The sequence below is a fragment of the Pelophylax lessonae genome, assembly GCF_965119305.1.
Source record: "Pelophylax lessonae genome assembly, chromosome: 1".
NCBI lineage: Eukaryota > Metazoa > Chordata > Amphibia > Anura > Ranidae > Pelophylax > Pelophylax lessonae.
Window position 1 is genome coordinate 361,035,673 of NC_138768.1, and position 15,742 is coordinate 361,051,414.

Below are 15,742 nucleotides of genomic sequence, written 5' to 3' on the forward strand. Positions count from 1 at the left end.
AATCTTGGCACAGGTTCAGAACAGGATTCTATTGTGATGATAGGTTTTAAATTCAGGTTAAAGGTTGAGATTGGTAAGATAATTGGATCAAGGGTTAAGCTTAGGTTAAATAAACCCAGAGACTCTGCTTACTCAGTGCAAAGTGACAAAAACCCACTCGTTGATATCATCTGATCACTTCTCTATGGTTCTGTTTGACATTCAACCCTGGGCGTTCCAACCCTATGTAAGCGCCATGACGGATGATGTTAGAGCTTACACAGGGTAAACTCCTCTCTCCTTTTTATTAAGTGAGAGTGTTAATAGATGGCAGTTGGCCATTCTGGTGGAACACTGCATCCTTGAAGGAGGTCACATGCTGCTCTAAAGCTGGAAGCACCTGGTATTTAACTAAAACTGATGGAGCAGTGGAGCAACAGGGGAGAGAACAGGAGGTGAGTAAAGCAGGTCATAGATGATACACATTTCTTTCCTGCAATCATGGGTTTCTGGGAATAAAATCACTTGATTCCCCAATCAATACAGTCAGTGTTGATAGGGAAATCCCTCTCGCCAAGTTATTGTGTTCTTCTGGCGGGAGGGGTATGTGCGGGGAGACATTTTGGCTAGAGTTGGACTTTAACCACTTGCCGACCGCCGCAAGTACATATACTGTGGCGGTCAACCCCTCACAGGCAAAGTGACGTACCGGTACGTCACTAGCCTGTGAGGCTCTGGGGAGCGAGCGCGCGCCGCCGGAGGCACGCTCCCCCTCCCTCGCGGTCACGGACCCCCCACGTGTGTGCCCGGCGGACCCGATGTCCACCGGGCACTCACGATCATCCGGGACAGCGGGAGAAAGGCAGGCGGCTGATGTAAACAAGCCGCCTGTCATTCTCCCCTGTGTAGGAACAGTGATCATACGGTTCTACTATGTAGGACCGTCGATCACTGTTCCTACACCTCAAGCCACAGCCAATCACAGTTAGAATCACGCCCCTAGGGACACACACCACCCCTCCCTCTCAAAAAAAGTTAACCCCTTCACTACCAGTGTCATTTTACAGTAACAGTGCATATGTATAGCACTGATTACTGTAGTAATGTCACTGGTAACCCCAAAAGTGTCAAAAATGTCAGTCAAGGGTCCGATCTGTCCGCCCCAACGTCGCAGTCCTGCAAAAAAAATCGCAGATCGCCGCCATTACGCGTTAAAAACAAAAACAACAAAAATGACAAAAATCTTTCCCTTTGTTAGTAAACGCGATAACTTTTGTGCAAGCCAATCAAAATACGCTTTTTGCGATTTTTTTCTACCAAAAATATGTAGCATAAAACAAATTGGCCGAAAATGTTAAAAAATTTGGATTTTTACATTTTTTTTGGGGAATTTCATATAAAAAAATGTGAAAAATATTGTTATTTTTGCAAAATTGGTGCTCTTTTTTTGTTTATAGCGCATGATCAAAAAATCGCACAGGTGATCAAATACCACCAAAAGAAAGCTCTGTTTGTGGGAAAAAAAGGACGTCAAATTCGTTTAGGTACAGCATCGCACGACCGCGCAATTGTCCATTAAAGTCATGCAGTGCCGAATCGCAAAATACCCCCTGGTCAGGAAGGGGGTAAAATCTTCCAGGGCTTAAGTGGTTAAAGAAAAAAAAAATACGGGAGAAATTTGTTAAGTGCCAGGATCACTTAAGTTAGGGTCTAATTTGAGTGCTAGGGTTTAAGGTAATTGTTAAGGGTTAATTTAAATGAGTTCATGCTTAAGGTTAGAAAAAGGGAAATAAATAAGTGCTAGGATGAGATTGAGTATGGATAGGTTAAGGGGAGAAACACAGATGTTTACAATTTTTTACATGATTGTTTTTCAGAGCATATTATCTGACTATTTACAAAATCTATGTCTAACATTCTAAAACAGCTAATGATTTTGCTTTAGGATATTTTTCTTATCATTCACAGTGAAGATGAAAGTTTGGCATCATCAATTGAGAAAATTATCAATCCAGGAAAGAGATTTGATGGTGATCAAGAGATCCATGACTCATCTTCTGCCTTAGTCGCAAGAGAGATTCTGCAGGAGGCACCTGAACTAGTTACTCACCAGCTAGCTCATCTTCTTAGAGGTGAGTGATTTATTTTGACTAGGGATGTGCAAATCTGCCCAGGTCCAATTTGAAGGGGGTTCATCGAATCTTGTTTAAACTCTAACTCGGACCTAACTGCAAATCCCATTGAAGTCTATAGGTCCGTATCTTAAATTCTGGCCATTTTCAAGGCTAATAGGTTAGCTAGGCGCCACTAAAGGGGGCACTTAAGATACAAAATAATTTTTTAAAATACCCCCCATCCTCACAATTCTCCCAGTTCATGCCGCTGAAAAACATCCCCAGAGCATGATGCTGCCACCACCCTGCTTCATTGTAGGGATGGTATTGGCCAGGTGATAAGTGATGCCTGGTTTCCTCCAGACATGATGCTTACAATTAATGCCAAAGAGTTCAATCTTTGCTTCATCAGACCAGAGAATTTTGTTGTGCCCAATAAACACCTGCAACAAAAACGCCCAGGTGTGTTGTTGCAGGCGTTTATTGGGCATTTTTTGGGCGTCTTTGGAGGCAGGCATAACATCTGAACTTCTGTATAGGTGTGATAGGAGCGGAGCCACATCCCTGCAAATAATTTCATTAGCGCTTGGATGGGGTTCCGCTACTTTCACACCTATATGTGTGTATGTGTATATATACATATATGTGTATGTATATATACCCCTATACAGAAGTTCAGATGTCATGCCTGCCTCCAAAGACACCCAAAAAATGCCCAATAAATGCCTGAAACAAAAACGCCCAGGTGTGAAAGGAGCGTAGCCCCATCCCTGCGCTATTGAAATTCTAAGAAAATGATCTTTTTTTCTGGTTCTGGACATGCTACTGAGATGAAACTTCACAGGTACACTTTTTAGACCCCCCCCCCCCCCCCCCAGACACTCAATTTACAGAAATCTCTTTTTTTTTTTCAATAAGTTTTTCAATAATTGTCTCTCTATCAAAAACGACAATTTTTAAGAACTTTTTTTTGTGTGATTAATAGTCCCTGGGCACTTTTTAGGGGCATTTATTGGGTTTAAGGGCTTCAAAATGGTGTTTTGTTATTACCGAAGTTCGGGTCCCATTGATTTCAATGGGGTTCTGGAATCTGGACCTGAACTTTCAGGAAGTTCGGGTGTTCTGGTTTAACCAAACTTTTCAAAAGTTCGATCATCCCTACTGACAAGTGCTTTAGTCCCTGGTGCAGATAAACGCCCCCATAACAATATATTACCACCTCCATGCTTTACTGTAGAAATGGTGTTATTTGGATGGGGAGCTGTACTGGATTTCTGCCAGACATATCGTTTGGCGTTGAGGCCAAATAATTCAATTTTAATCTAATCTGACCATAACACCTTTTTCCATGTTGGCCTCAAAATCTTGAAGGTCTGTTTCAGCACAGCTCAGTTGTGACTGCATGTGGCCTTTCTTGAGGAGTAGCTTTTTTCTTGTAACCCTCCCATACAAGTCACATGTGTGGAGAATTTGTGATATTGTTGTCACATGCACATAATGACCACTCTTTGTCATAAATTCCTGCAACTGCTTCAGAGTTGCTGCAGGCCTCTTTGTAGCCTGATTCAGGGAGGTTCTGTGTTGTACCAAAAAAAAAATAGTTAATAATAGACTTCACTGAGCTGTATTCACAGAATGAAATCAAATGGTGTAGGTGTCCAGACATATTTTCCCTAAATACCACATGCCCTCCTGAAACTGTCAATGCACTACACTGTTCTGCAGCATTTAACACAAAACGCTGAAAATACTCAGTAAATACTGCATGAGCAGGCAATAAACTCAATTCACAGGAGGAAAAAAAGTAATTAAATACATGCTGTAATTAAGTAGTGATTGAGGCATGCAGTATTTCCTGAATGTGTACTATTTGTTAAGGAGTGGGTGGCCGCCGGAATCCAGTAGACAACATAGTTGTTAAAGAGCGGGTGGCTGCTGCGTCCTTAACAACCAATGAGTCATCAGCTGTCAGCGGGGTTCCCTGCTGACAGCTGAGTGTAAAAAAAAAGGATTACTGGCAATGAAAAAATAAGAAAACAAATGGCATGGGGTCCCCCCAATTCATATTAGGCCCCTTGGATCCAGTATGAATTTTGAGGGGAACCCCCACGCTGATTGTTTTTTTAAAATGGTGCCGTGGGGTCCCCCCAAAATACATAACAGACCCTTATCCAAACATGCAGCCCGGCAGGTCAGGAAAGGGGGGGAAGAGCTAGATGAGCTAGCCCCAGCCTCCTGAACCATACCAGGACACATACCCTCAACATGGGGGGATCTTATGTTGATGGGGACAAGGGCCTCTTAACCACAACCCTGGCCGGTTTTTGTGGGGGTCTGCGGGCTTATCAGCATCTTGAAGACCCCTTTTACAAGGGGACCCCCAGATCTCGGCCCCCCTATGTAAATTGAGTATGGGGTACAGGGTACAAAAAAAGTGTGTAAAAAAAGACAGGAGGCAATTTTTGCCAAATCTTTTATTAAAAAAAATGAAATAAAATGTCCCCCGGTTTAGATCCATCAGCAATCACGATGCCCGCCGACCTGACAAAAAAAAAAGTTCCTCTCCTGATTAAGGCTCCCGCCATCTGCAGCTCTGCTGTCTGACAGTACTTAAATTAAGGGGTGGTGCCACCCGGTGATGTCACTTATGGTAATTTTTTAGGAGGGGGTGAGCCTTTTTCCAACTTCCAGTGATTCTGTTTTTGATTTTTTTTTTTTTTTTTTCTGACATGTTGGTATTATATCTTTCATTTGGATATTATAAGTTGCCTTGAGTAAATACAGCTGGATAAAACAAAAAATGTGTCTGTCTTAATTTCAGGCTGCAAAGCAACAAAATTTGATTATTTTAAAGGAGGGTGATTCTTTTTTTTTACCCACTTGTACTGTATATACCAAAAACGAAAAAACAAAACAGTGCTGATTAATTACATACAAAAGAACACTCTTTCTGTCCCACAAAAATAATACAAAACTGAAAAATGGCCTGGGCAGGAAGGGGATGAAACAGTCCGGTCTTGAAGTGGTTACATTCATTTCGATTTAAAAAGGGCTTTTTAGGTAGTTTTGACTGCAACATCTGTCCTCACTTCTTAGAGCATTCACATCACTGCTTGGGACTTATGTAGCCTGCATGCATGTGGTTCAGGTGCTGCCTGTGACTGCTTCCTGCAGTCTGGCATGGCCACTGTGGTGAAACCTTTTCTGGGGGTCTCTGCTTTCCATTTTTCACCCCAGGTGATCAGAAATGTTTTTAAATGTTTCACTTTTTTAATCATTTTTCAGCTTTTAGAATCTGTTACTAATTTTTAAAATATTTTTTTCCGCTTGCAGAGTTTGTTCTGAAAACTACAGGACCAATAGAATAAAAAGATGGTGCTGCTGATTTTGTGTGTCCCAGGATACTTGCCCAAATCCATTATGACATTTTAGATAAAAATACACTAATATCATTATTTACAAACACAACATAATTTAAAAGAAATCCTTCTAAATCCAAAGAATAAAACGTTAATAAATAAACAATAAATATTTCTAAATTTGAAACTGTGCTTTTCTGAGAAGTAGTGAAAACTGCAAAGCTGTAAATAAGCAACTTACCATAAAAAAAACCTGTGCTGTCCTCACACTTTTCATTTAGATAAAGCATGATTTGGAGTACTCTATATTGCAGTGTCATTAATTGTGAATCACACCCCCAACTCCCCTTGCAATTGCACCTAAATGCATGTGTTTTTTCAGCATCCCACAACACAATGCACAGATGGAGAACACCTGTAGAAAAAAAAAATGTTGCCAGGGTTTTGTGAGTTGTGGTGCGCAGACAACCAGTTCAAAATGAATGTGCAACTGTAATGCAATACATGTTAATGCACACAATAATGCAAGCTAAAGGAATATTGCCCCTTTTGGCTTTTCAGGGTAAAAAAAAAAAACATCTGTCTGTGGAAAGTCCTGGTAAAATTGCCCTCTCTACCATCCCCAGGTCACCTTTTCCTTTATTGCAGCCACCAAAATACCCAGTGTCAGAGTTTAAAGGGAACAGTGCTAGAACCAAGCACTGACACATTAAGAACTCACAAGTTCCCCTACAACCAGAAGCAGTGGATATTTAGGGCTTGCTAAGCTGGAGGCAGAAAAAGGCTGGGGAGAGCAGAAAAGGTAAGTATCAGTGGGTTGATGGGGACTTTTCACACTGCCACTTTGCCCTAAATGGGTGAAGTGACTGTATCACAAATGCAGTAACATATTGCACATATGTAAAGGGGGGCTTTACTGCAGTGTACTGTATATACTGCTATACTATCAGACTATTGCATTGCAGACAGTTTGTTAAAATTAATGTTTTACCGTGTATTACTTTAATCCGGCTCAACACATGCCTCAAAGTGCGGTGTATTCCTGTGTCATTCATTGTAAATTAAACCCCAAATCAGTATAAAGTTGTGGGCAAAGCATTCAATACAGTACATCACAATGTACATTCTGTGTTGTGCTGCGCTGCATTAAAAAAAAAATAAAAGAAGCCGATTGCTGATGCCATGCAGGTCTCCTGTAGATTGTCAGTGTATCTGCTTACCTGTACACTCTGTACAGGTAAGCCGATACTCCCTGACAGGACGACTCAATGAACTACCACTATGCTCCACAGCGCCATGGTAGTTCATTGAGAACTACAAGCCTACAACCGCTAAGGTTGTCGGGACTTATATTTATAACTTAGTTCATACACAGCTAGTACCGGGAACTTCTCCACCCTAAAATCGGAAGGAACATGTACCATGTTCCCAAAGGTGAACTTATCATTTAAAGCCCAACCCAAGGAATTACAGGGCTATTGGACCAGCATCATACTTTATAATGTCAATGTGTGACCAAAGCAGTAGTGAGTTTAGGGTACCAGTTACATGGACATAGGGAGCCTATTGGAGCCAGTAACGTAGGTATTATATCTTATTCCACATACCCTAGAGTTAATGAGCATTTAACTTTTAATGTGCCTACTACAATGCTTGTTCTTATGTAACTAGAACTAGTAACTGGAGTTGGGTTTTAAGTACTGTCATCAGGGACTGACAAGCCTGGTGGCAATATATACAACAAGTCTGACAGTTTACCCTGAATAAAGTAATAGAGAAAAAGATTAAGGGCACAGAGTCCTCAATCTCCCTCTTCCCTGCTGCTCGGAGATTACTAACACTGAATATAAAATGGCTCAGTACTGAGCTCCTCCCTGTCCCAATCACATACTGAAGGAGATCGGTTATCATGCTTCAAGGAAATCAGTAAAACATGAAATGCATGTTCATTGACCTGCCCACTCATCATCCTGAACAGAAAATCTAGTAATGAGACCAGCATGAAGAAAATATTCCCATTCCGTCACTGGTAAAGGCTAAGAGGAAAGCAGGAATGTAGGGTGAGGGCACACAAATCGAATCTGAAAGTGGGGAGCGATGTCAAATACAGCAGATAGTACATCGTAATGAAGGAGGGCACACTGCAGGGCTGCTGTGCAGAGGAGAAGGCACACACATTTTTTATGAAGGCTGTGATCAATATAGTCTCTGAAGCATGGCCAATATTGAGTTGCAGCGGAGTTACGCAAATGATGTGGTCAGCAGTCACCTCATGTTGGTGCTGCATTTCTGCCAGGCTCTCTGCCAAACACTCTTGGTTTGCAAAGGACCTCCTGAAATCCAGGATGTTTCATGATGAACCACAGCGTCACCAGGTTAAGGATAAAAACATGCAAGGTACATGCACCATCATCATACACATTTTTGCCTTGCTAAAGACGGCATGGGGTCAGCCATTTCTCAGCCTGGGCCCGGAGAGCTGCCAGTTGCTCTGGCCCAGTTTGGCTTATGTCTCCCTGGCATATGATCTGCAAAACATTATATCAGCATTTAGCCTGGGATGTTGCATATGCTCTGGGGTGCTTTGGGGGGACTACTGGTTCCAAGGTGTCAGTGGATGAGACCAATGAGCAGGAGGGGGTACAGGTGACTGCGCTGTCACTATTAGGCCCCATTACCACTTTTGCATTCTGGGAAAGTTTCTGCCTGTTTTCTCAGAAACTTGCTTTGAGTTTGAGGTACCATTATTTTTTAATAGCACACCAACCAACCCTTTCATAGTGAGAGGCTGACACATAACAATGCCCCCATATTTGGACCTTTCAAGCCAGTTGACCTAAGTTCAAAGACCAGAGAGTGCATTATGGTTGCAATTTGGCCTGGTGATTTCCACATATTTTCACAGGGTCTGCATATTTGGAACACAATGGATCTGCTGTGAACCCATTGTTGAATTGAAGCTGAACTGTGTCTCTAATTCTGACATTACACACTGAAAAGTGTTTCTATTTCTGCTCATGCTAAAAGAATTTGATCTGTTCTTTGGTTAACAATCCCTCAAGAGTCCACAGGTGGCATCATAAAAGAAGCAGGGAGTAAAGAGTTTGTTAAGAGTAGCATTATATTAAATATTAAAAAATGAACACATAAAATAGCACAGGCTGCCTTTACTGATTAAGGCATAGGAATATTAAGTGATGCTATCTGCACATCAGTTGGTTGGTTGGAACAGCTTTGATGGTTGTTTAACTTTGTGTCCTGGGGCTGTATGGTGTTGGAGATAATGACACACATGCCCTACAGTGGACAATGAATATGGATCAGTGTCCTGTGATTTCATACTTAAGATTTTGCTGGTCAAAAAATGTTTATATAATTATATTTTGATGGTGAAATATGTAACTTTCATTATCCTTCCATTATCTGAAACTGCTATAATCAAAAGTCCATTACATGCCTTCCTTTTACTCGGAATGCCCAATGTAGTCACGGCAACAGCAAGCAGTGGGGATCAAAACAGAGTCATAAATGTGAATATTGTCTTTTCTTAATGTTGTGCTTTTTTGACATATCCAACTAAAGTAGGCTGCTGGGTATTAATCACATAATATCTATAAAGTAAAACAACTGTAGAATAAAATGGACTTTTCACTTGTATAGTAAGTGTGCACAGTGGCATATCAGTAGACACATTTTGGCTGATTTACTAAGAGTAAAACATGCTCACGTTGAAAATATAATTTTCACTTAGCTTAGTAAATAAGATGAAGCTCTGCTGACTTCTATCATTCAATCATGTGCAGGCAAAAATCAATTTTTTACATTTCCCTTGCACATGATTTTGTATTCTTTGCCAAGTAAATTTTTACTGCATTCACATGGGTAAGCTAATATTACTTTGCAAAGAGAAAATCCTCAGTTATAGAGAGTACACCATGGGAACTGCTGGGTTAATCGGGAAACTTTGGAAAGCGTTCTCTTCCTTGAAAAAGATTGTTTTCGATTTTCTTTGGGAAGGCAGGTTGTTGCTCCACAGTGGGTGCTGGTACCTCTGCATTCTCACTGATAAAACCAGGGTCCCAATCAACAGGTAGAGGATGATCACTGGGCAATAGATTAAGTAGGAACTTACATGGACCATGGACAGATGGTGGCAGATATCTTCACACAAGAGCCTCAAGATAGGTCCACGCTCTCAAAGCCAATTACAGTGCAGAAGGCCAGATCCCTGCACGAACTCATCTATATTCTGGTGTCAAGCAAGATTTCCTGGCCAGGCAACACTGGTACTAGAGCACAAATCACTTCCAGGAAACTCTAATTTCAGGATCCTTGTATCTGATGCAGTCACAATGCTGGGTGTGAGGAACCATAAGTAAGACATAGAGAGTTCCGCTGCTCTCCATGTAGTGCAGTGCTTACTCTCTTCTCTCTCACTATGCTGGTAACACCTCTCCCTTAGGCTATGTGGCAGCAAGGCTGTGGGTGAGGTTCACACCAAAAGTTCTTCTAGCCAAAAATAAGGGCAAAGGATCTCCATGCAGTAATCTCTTCAATTACTGATCAAAGTGACAAAACACCAGTCAACTCACAAAAAGGGTATAAACACTTCTAGAATGGCCTCTCCGTCACATTAAAGTAACAGTTCCACAAGTGAAACACTATTTTGGATGGAAAGTCCAATTCAGACAAGCTGTTGTGTGCAATGCCCTTCTAGCCCCAGGTTGGGCACCAAAACATAGTGCTACTGTTCAGCATGCAGACATTGCAGATGTCCCACACTCACTCGTTTGATAATAAATGCCTTAGGCATATTACTTTCTAGGTGAAGGTTGGTTAGAATGATGGGAGCCTTTGCTTTGTCTTTTGAAAGTTGATTTCACATGTGCATAAAGATTAGGGAAGATGGGTAAAGGGAGCACAGAATACATGTTAGTTTACTCTCAAAACATAGTCTCTGGTCTTCTTGCTTATCTTTCTTCATTTCTTGGTCCCATTCTCATTGGGCTCCTTTGGCTGGACACAGTATCTTTGGGTGAGCTCCTTTACTTCTCAGGTTCTAGTGGTATCTCAGACTTGTAGATCAGAGCAGAATAACAATGGAGAGGTTCCTTGTTTGCTCTTCTACCAGTGCTGTATGGGGGACTTTTGCAGTCTGCTGCTTCAATGTCTGTACAACATCTCAGATGCCAGTATCTTCAGGGAGGTCACACAGGAGGGGAAATCCGTGCAACACTCCACACCATAAGGCTCCAAAGCCTTAAAGCAACACTGGTGTCACAGCAGCATCCTCCCAGGTTGAAACCCTGGATAGAAAAACCATGTGCCAGGAAGTGCCTCAGGCCAGCCTGAAGGCACCTGGAAAAGGTAATTATCAAATAAATAATATATACACATGCTTCTCAAGGAAGGTTGAGGGTCCCCTAGGAGGAACAAGGAGCCTAAATTTGTGTTTAAAAAGAAAACAATGCAACTAAAATTTACCCCAAATCCATTATTGTTTCTCTTGAAGTTTTAGAATTAGGTGTAAGGGTCAAGTAAAACGTTGGTAGTTATATTTTAGGGTGTATATTAATGTTAATGACACTTTGTACCCTAAGGACAATATAATAGGATACAGCTCAGACAGCATGAAGACTATTTGCAATGACTTCCTTATCTTGCAAAAACTAGCAAATTGATACACCTTATTTAAGTAGAATTACTATTCTCTTCCTTTGCCAATTAAAGGATAAATTCACCTTTGGAGCATGTTACACATTACACCTGTATTTAAGGTGCAACATGCTCCAAGTCCTCTCCCTACACCCGCTTTCACATTTTAAATTTAGGACAGCTGTGCAGGGCCTTGATCACACAGCTGCATTATTCATTTACAGTAATCTGTAAATGGGAAAGCTACGTACAAGTCTTGTACATCTCAATGAACTGCAAGGGCACTGATGAACGTACTCATAGTTCATTCACGAGCCCTGCAGCTTTCAAACTGACAACCCATACGGAGGTACGGGCAGAAAGCTATAGGACTTGTCTGCAGGAGCCTGAGATTACACCCATGATCCATATATTGCAGGTGCCATGCTTTGCAGGCTTCTTGGGGGAAAAAAATCATTTTTTCTCTGCAAAAATATGTGCATTTATTATTTTTTCCATGAAGGTGAACTTAGCCTTTACCATTTAAATTTATATAAATATGTGGTCAAGCAGTGAGGTCATGTGAGGTCCATATGAAAGGTTTAAAGGTTGATGCTTGTTGTTTCTGTGCATGCTTTTGTTTGATCCGAATTGTATAGTTTTGCCAATTTTTTTTTAATGTCTACAGGTACTGTGGTGGAGGTATCTGGGGGTCTTAAAGACCCCAAACCCCTCCTCTGCACTTAAAAGCATTCAAAACGCCAAGTTTGGCTTTTTTGAATGCTGTAAGTTTTTTTTAATTCGGTGCTGCCAGTACCCGGATGTGATGTCATGTCATGACATCACTTCCGGGTACTCGACGCCGAATTAAAAAACATGGAGGCCCGGTGAGAGCCGAATGCGGCTTTGATCTTTCACTTCGGTGGCCCTGCAGGTAGGATGACCGGGTCTCCCGGTGCGATGGGAGACCCGGGCGACCCGGGCAAGCCGCGGAAGGCGGCGGGAGGGGGGGACGTCCCCTCCCGCTCCTTGGAATGACAGCCGAGCGGCTTCTCAGCTGCATTGGTTGTCATTACAAGACAGCCGACCGTTGGCTATGGATGCCAGTACCGGGGTGATGCCTTTAGCTGCAGGCATCACTCCAGTACAGCACTTTCCCAAAATATCGGTAATATCGGTAAATCCAAAGGCCGATTCCGATATATCGGGGAAAGTGCATATCGGCCACCGATATATCGGTGTTGCCGATAATCGGTCGATCACTACTAATTACATTTGGTAAATAGGTCCTTTTTATAGAAAACTTCCATCCAGCCACCAAACTTTTATTCAAGATAACTACACATACAGTATATTGTTAGCTGCAATTACACCTGAAGTATTGTATCCGTAGGAAGCATTCTGTTTTGCTGCTTGTCTACTGAGCATGAAAGGCTACCCACAGAACAGGAAGAGATCATGGGCATCTTGGAGCAGAGGTTTCCTGAATTACTATCTCGAGAAGAACTTATTAGTAGCCTACAGGAGACAAGACTGCATACACAAGGTACATATTTACATATAGACTACTGTTTTTTTTTTTTCTTTCAAATAAATGTACACTACTATTGCATTCTGCATCCTTTATAGCCGCCAAAGCTAAGTTGTAACAGGATATAAAATTTGCTAATGTTTAGGCCCCTCATGTTTTAGGTTGTAAACATAAGAAGATGGATCAATGCAATCTACAGCTAAAAGTTTCTACCTACTGTAAAAACACTGAAAGTGTAGGTCATATGGTAGGTTACTTTTGTTTGATTATATTTGTAAATTAACAAATGTCTTAAAAATGTTCAAACAAGCATACTTATTTTTTAATTTTTGTTCTTGGATTTAGATACACTTTAACAGAGTTTTTACCCACACATACGCCTAAACCTTTAGAAATGAACATAGTGAGCAATTAGGGAATATAACCCTGGTTACATTATTTCTGTTAATAACGTGGTCCATGTTTTATGAATAACATTCAACTTTTAAATTCTATTTATTGTATACAGCGCAAATGTATAATTATTTGCTTGACATGCATAGATTTTAATGTTTTCATATTTTTTTTTTTTTTAAATATATTGCTTTAAGCACTTTCATTGTTTTCTACGATTTTTATACTAACTGTGCCTTCCATATTGAAGATAATTAAATAGCATTGCTTGATTGACTTAATAATGCAAATACAAATAAATACCCACACAAAAATAATTAGCAATGAAATGTTTTTGCTTTCTATTAAATAAAATAATTACCATGCCAGCATATACTTGTATCCATTTGATTATTCTTTACATCAAATAAATACCAGATATGGCTTTTATTTTTAAGGAAGCATTTTATTGATTAAAATGAACTCTTTCACAATACAAAATTCCCGTATATTAGGCTCTGATAGAAACAACCATTTTGTAACTCATGCTAGATATTTATTCTGGGTTGGTGACTAAGTGGGGGTGATTTACTGAAGGAATGCTTTTTACATTGATAGTTTTCATTGAGTAGGAAAGAATAAGAACCCCTGTTAGTTTTTTTTTTTACTATTATCCCATGCTCTGTTACAGAGATTTCATCTCACTTCCTGCCCTGTTGACAATGGTTTCAACAGACAAGAAGTGAGGGAAAATCTGCAACAAGGATACGGACAGAAATAAAAATCTGACGGGGTTCATATCCATCCCCTACTGTACTGCTACTGAAACATTCCCTTCACCTCTTGTCTGGTGATAGGGATATCAGCATGACAAGAAGTGGGGGGAATTCTTCCAAATATAGTCCCAGAGAGAAAGAAAAAACCTGACAGGGGTTATAACCATTCTATCCAAAACGAAGAAAAAAGTCTGTCTAGACATATACTTTTAGCCAAGTGAATATGTGCACTCAAACATATGTATAAAAATTAAAACAAAATTAGAATATCTTAGTCATATAGTACAGGACACAGGCAATCTATTCATACATCATTCTTTATAGGCTCTTACCTTCAGGTGATTGGACACTGGCAAGGTTTTGAGGACACACCAATGGGACACCTCCCCCATAACACTACCCCACTTTGTGATCTTCCTATTCTTCAATCAACCCTCACTGTCTTCTAATGCCTATGCAGAAGCAGTACATCCAGAGTGGTGCAATCCTGGTGAAACCATGGTAGCCATACCCAGATCCCATGCTGTGGGCATGGCCTGTAAAGTTGCATTGGGCACCGGATCCTGAATGGGACCCTCACCGTGGCACTTAGTTGAGTTAGCTGCAGGGTGTTATACCGATCCAAGGCTGTGGTCTATCACTATGAAGCCCAGTCCCTGAAGACCCCTTGGGGGTATGTCCACTGTGGTGGGTGAAGGCTGGACTTAATATACCAGTGGTCCTCAACCCTGGCCTACAGGGCCCACTAACAGGCCAGATTTGCAAGATAACTGAAATACATCCCAGGTGATATAATTTGCTGCTCAGTGATTGCAGTATTCTAGTCTGCATCTCCCCAAGGTAATACTTAAAATCTGGCCTGTTAGTGGGCCCTGAGGACCGGAGTTGAGGACCACTGTAATATACAGTCCGGGGGTCATAAACAAGTAGGACATGGTTACCCTGTATCTCTGACTGTTATTGTGTAAAACGGGGCTTTGAATGTTTTCACTTCACTGTGTAAACTTTTTAAACTTAGCATTAAAATTCAACCACTTAGAGCTCAAGCTCATGCGGGAACCAGGTGTTACATCACACCACTGGTTGCACATCTTACCGCCACCTCCACCTAGAACCTTTATAAGGTACTTAGGCACTTCCTCTCTCCCATATGCCCCGAGGATTCTTTTCAGAATGGTCTACATCTGTGTTATTGCTAACTCCTTCAGGACACAGTTACCCTGTCTTCCATACTCTGTCTACACCATGAGTACCCCACAGAGAAATACCCCCACTTGTAGTGGTGGTGGAAACAGGGGAAAGGGAGCCAATTCTAAATGCAGCTGAACATTCGCTCTGCCAAAGGCAATCCCTTACACCAGAGCAGTTTTAACATCAGTTTTGACATTTTCTGCATCTACTGTATGTCACCATTCCTCAGATAGATTATGGTCGTAATACAGCCATCTTTGTCCAGAGCTTAAAACGCCTGCCTCTTCTCCTATTCCTGTTTCTCAACTGGAGTCAGACTCTGATATACTGATCCTAAAGGATGCTGACTCAGAGGGAAATGAAGAGGACTTCAGGCAGTGTTGGAGGAAGCAGGAGAAGATTTCTATCCCCTACATTGCCACTATATTGAAGAGAGAGCTTAATGGAATATGTTTGCTAATGTTAAAAAGCTCATTGCTTCTGTCTACAAAAGCCTTTACATAGTGTAAGTTGATTGTCCCCTATGCTGCCAAGCCCTCTTGGGTCAAAAAGACTTACAAAATCTTGCAAAACACTCCCTGGTTATCAACAGATGAAATGTGCAGTCTAAGACAATTTTTTCTTTCCTGAAAAGATTTTCACTCTCTCAAAAGTTTTTGCTGAACCCTATTCAGTGGCAAAAAAAGAGTTTGCATAAAGGTAGGCTATTCCTGTGGAAGACTCTTCCATCTATTTCCTAAATAAACATTCCACTGTGCCTATTGAAGATGTTCCTTCTTTTAAAGA

The 15,742-nt window shown here is 41.1% G+C and overlaps 1 protein-coding gene across 1 annotated transcript in view; it reads left to right on the forward strand.

The window, feature by feature from the left end:
* Positions 1-15,742, forward strand: part of PRUNE2 (prune homolog 2 with BCH domain) — a 452,865-nt gene that overhangs the window by 124,218 nt on the left and 312,905 nt on the right. Inside the window, exons 4-5 of the mRNA XM_082264016.1 lie at positions 1,948-2,111; positions 12,480-12,632. Of these exons, the coding sequence (XP_082120142.1) occupies positions 1,948-2,111; positions 12,480-12,632 (317 nt within the window). The remainder of the gene's footprint in view (positions 1-1,947; positions 2,112-12,479; positions 12,633-15,742) is intronic.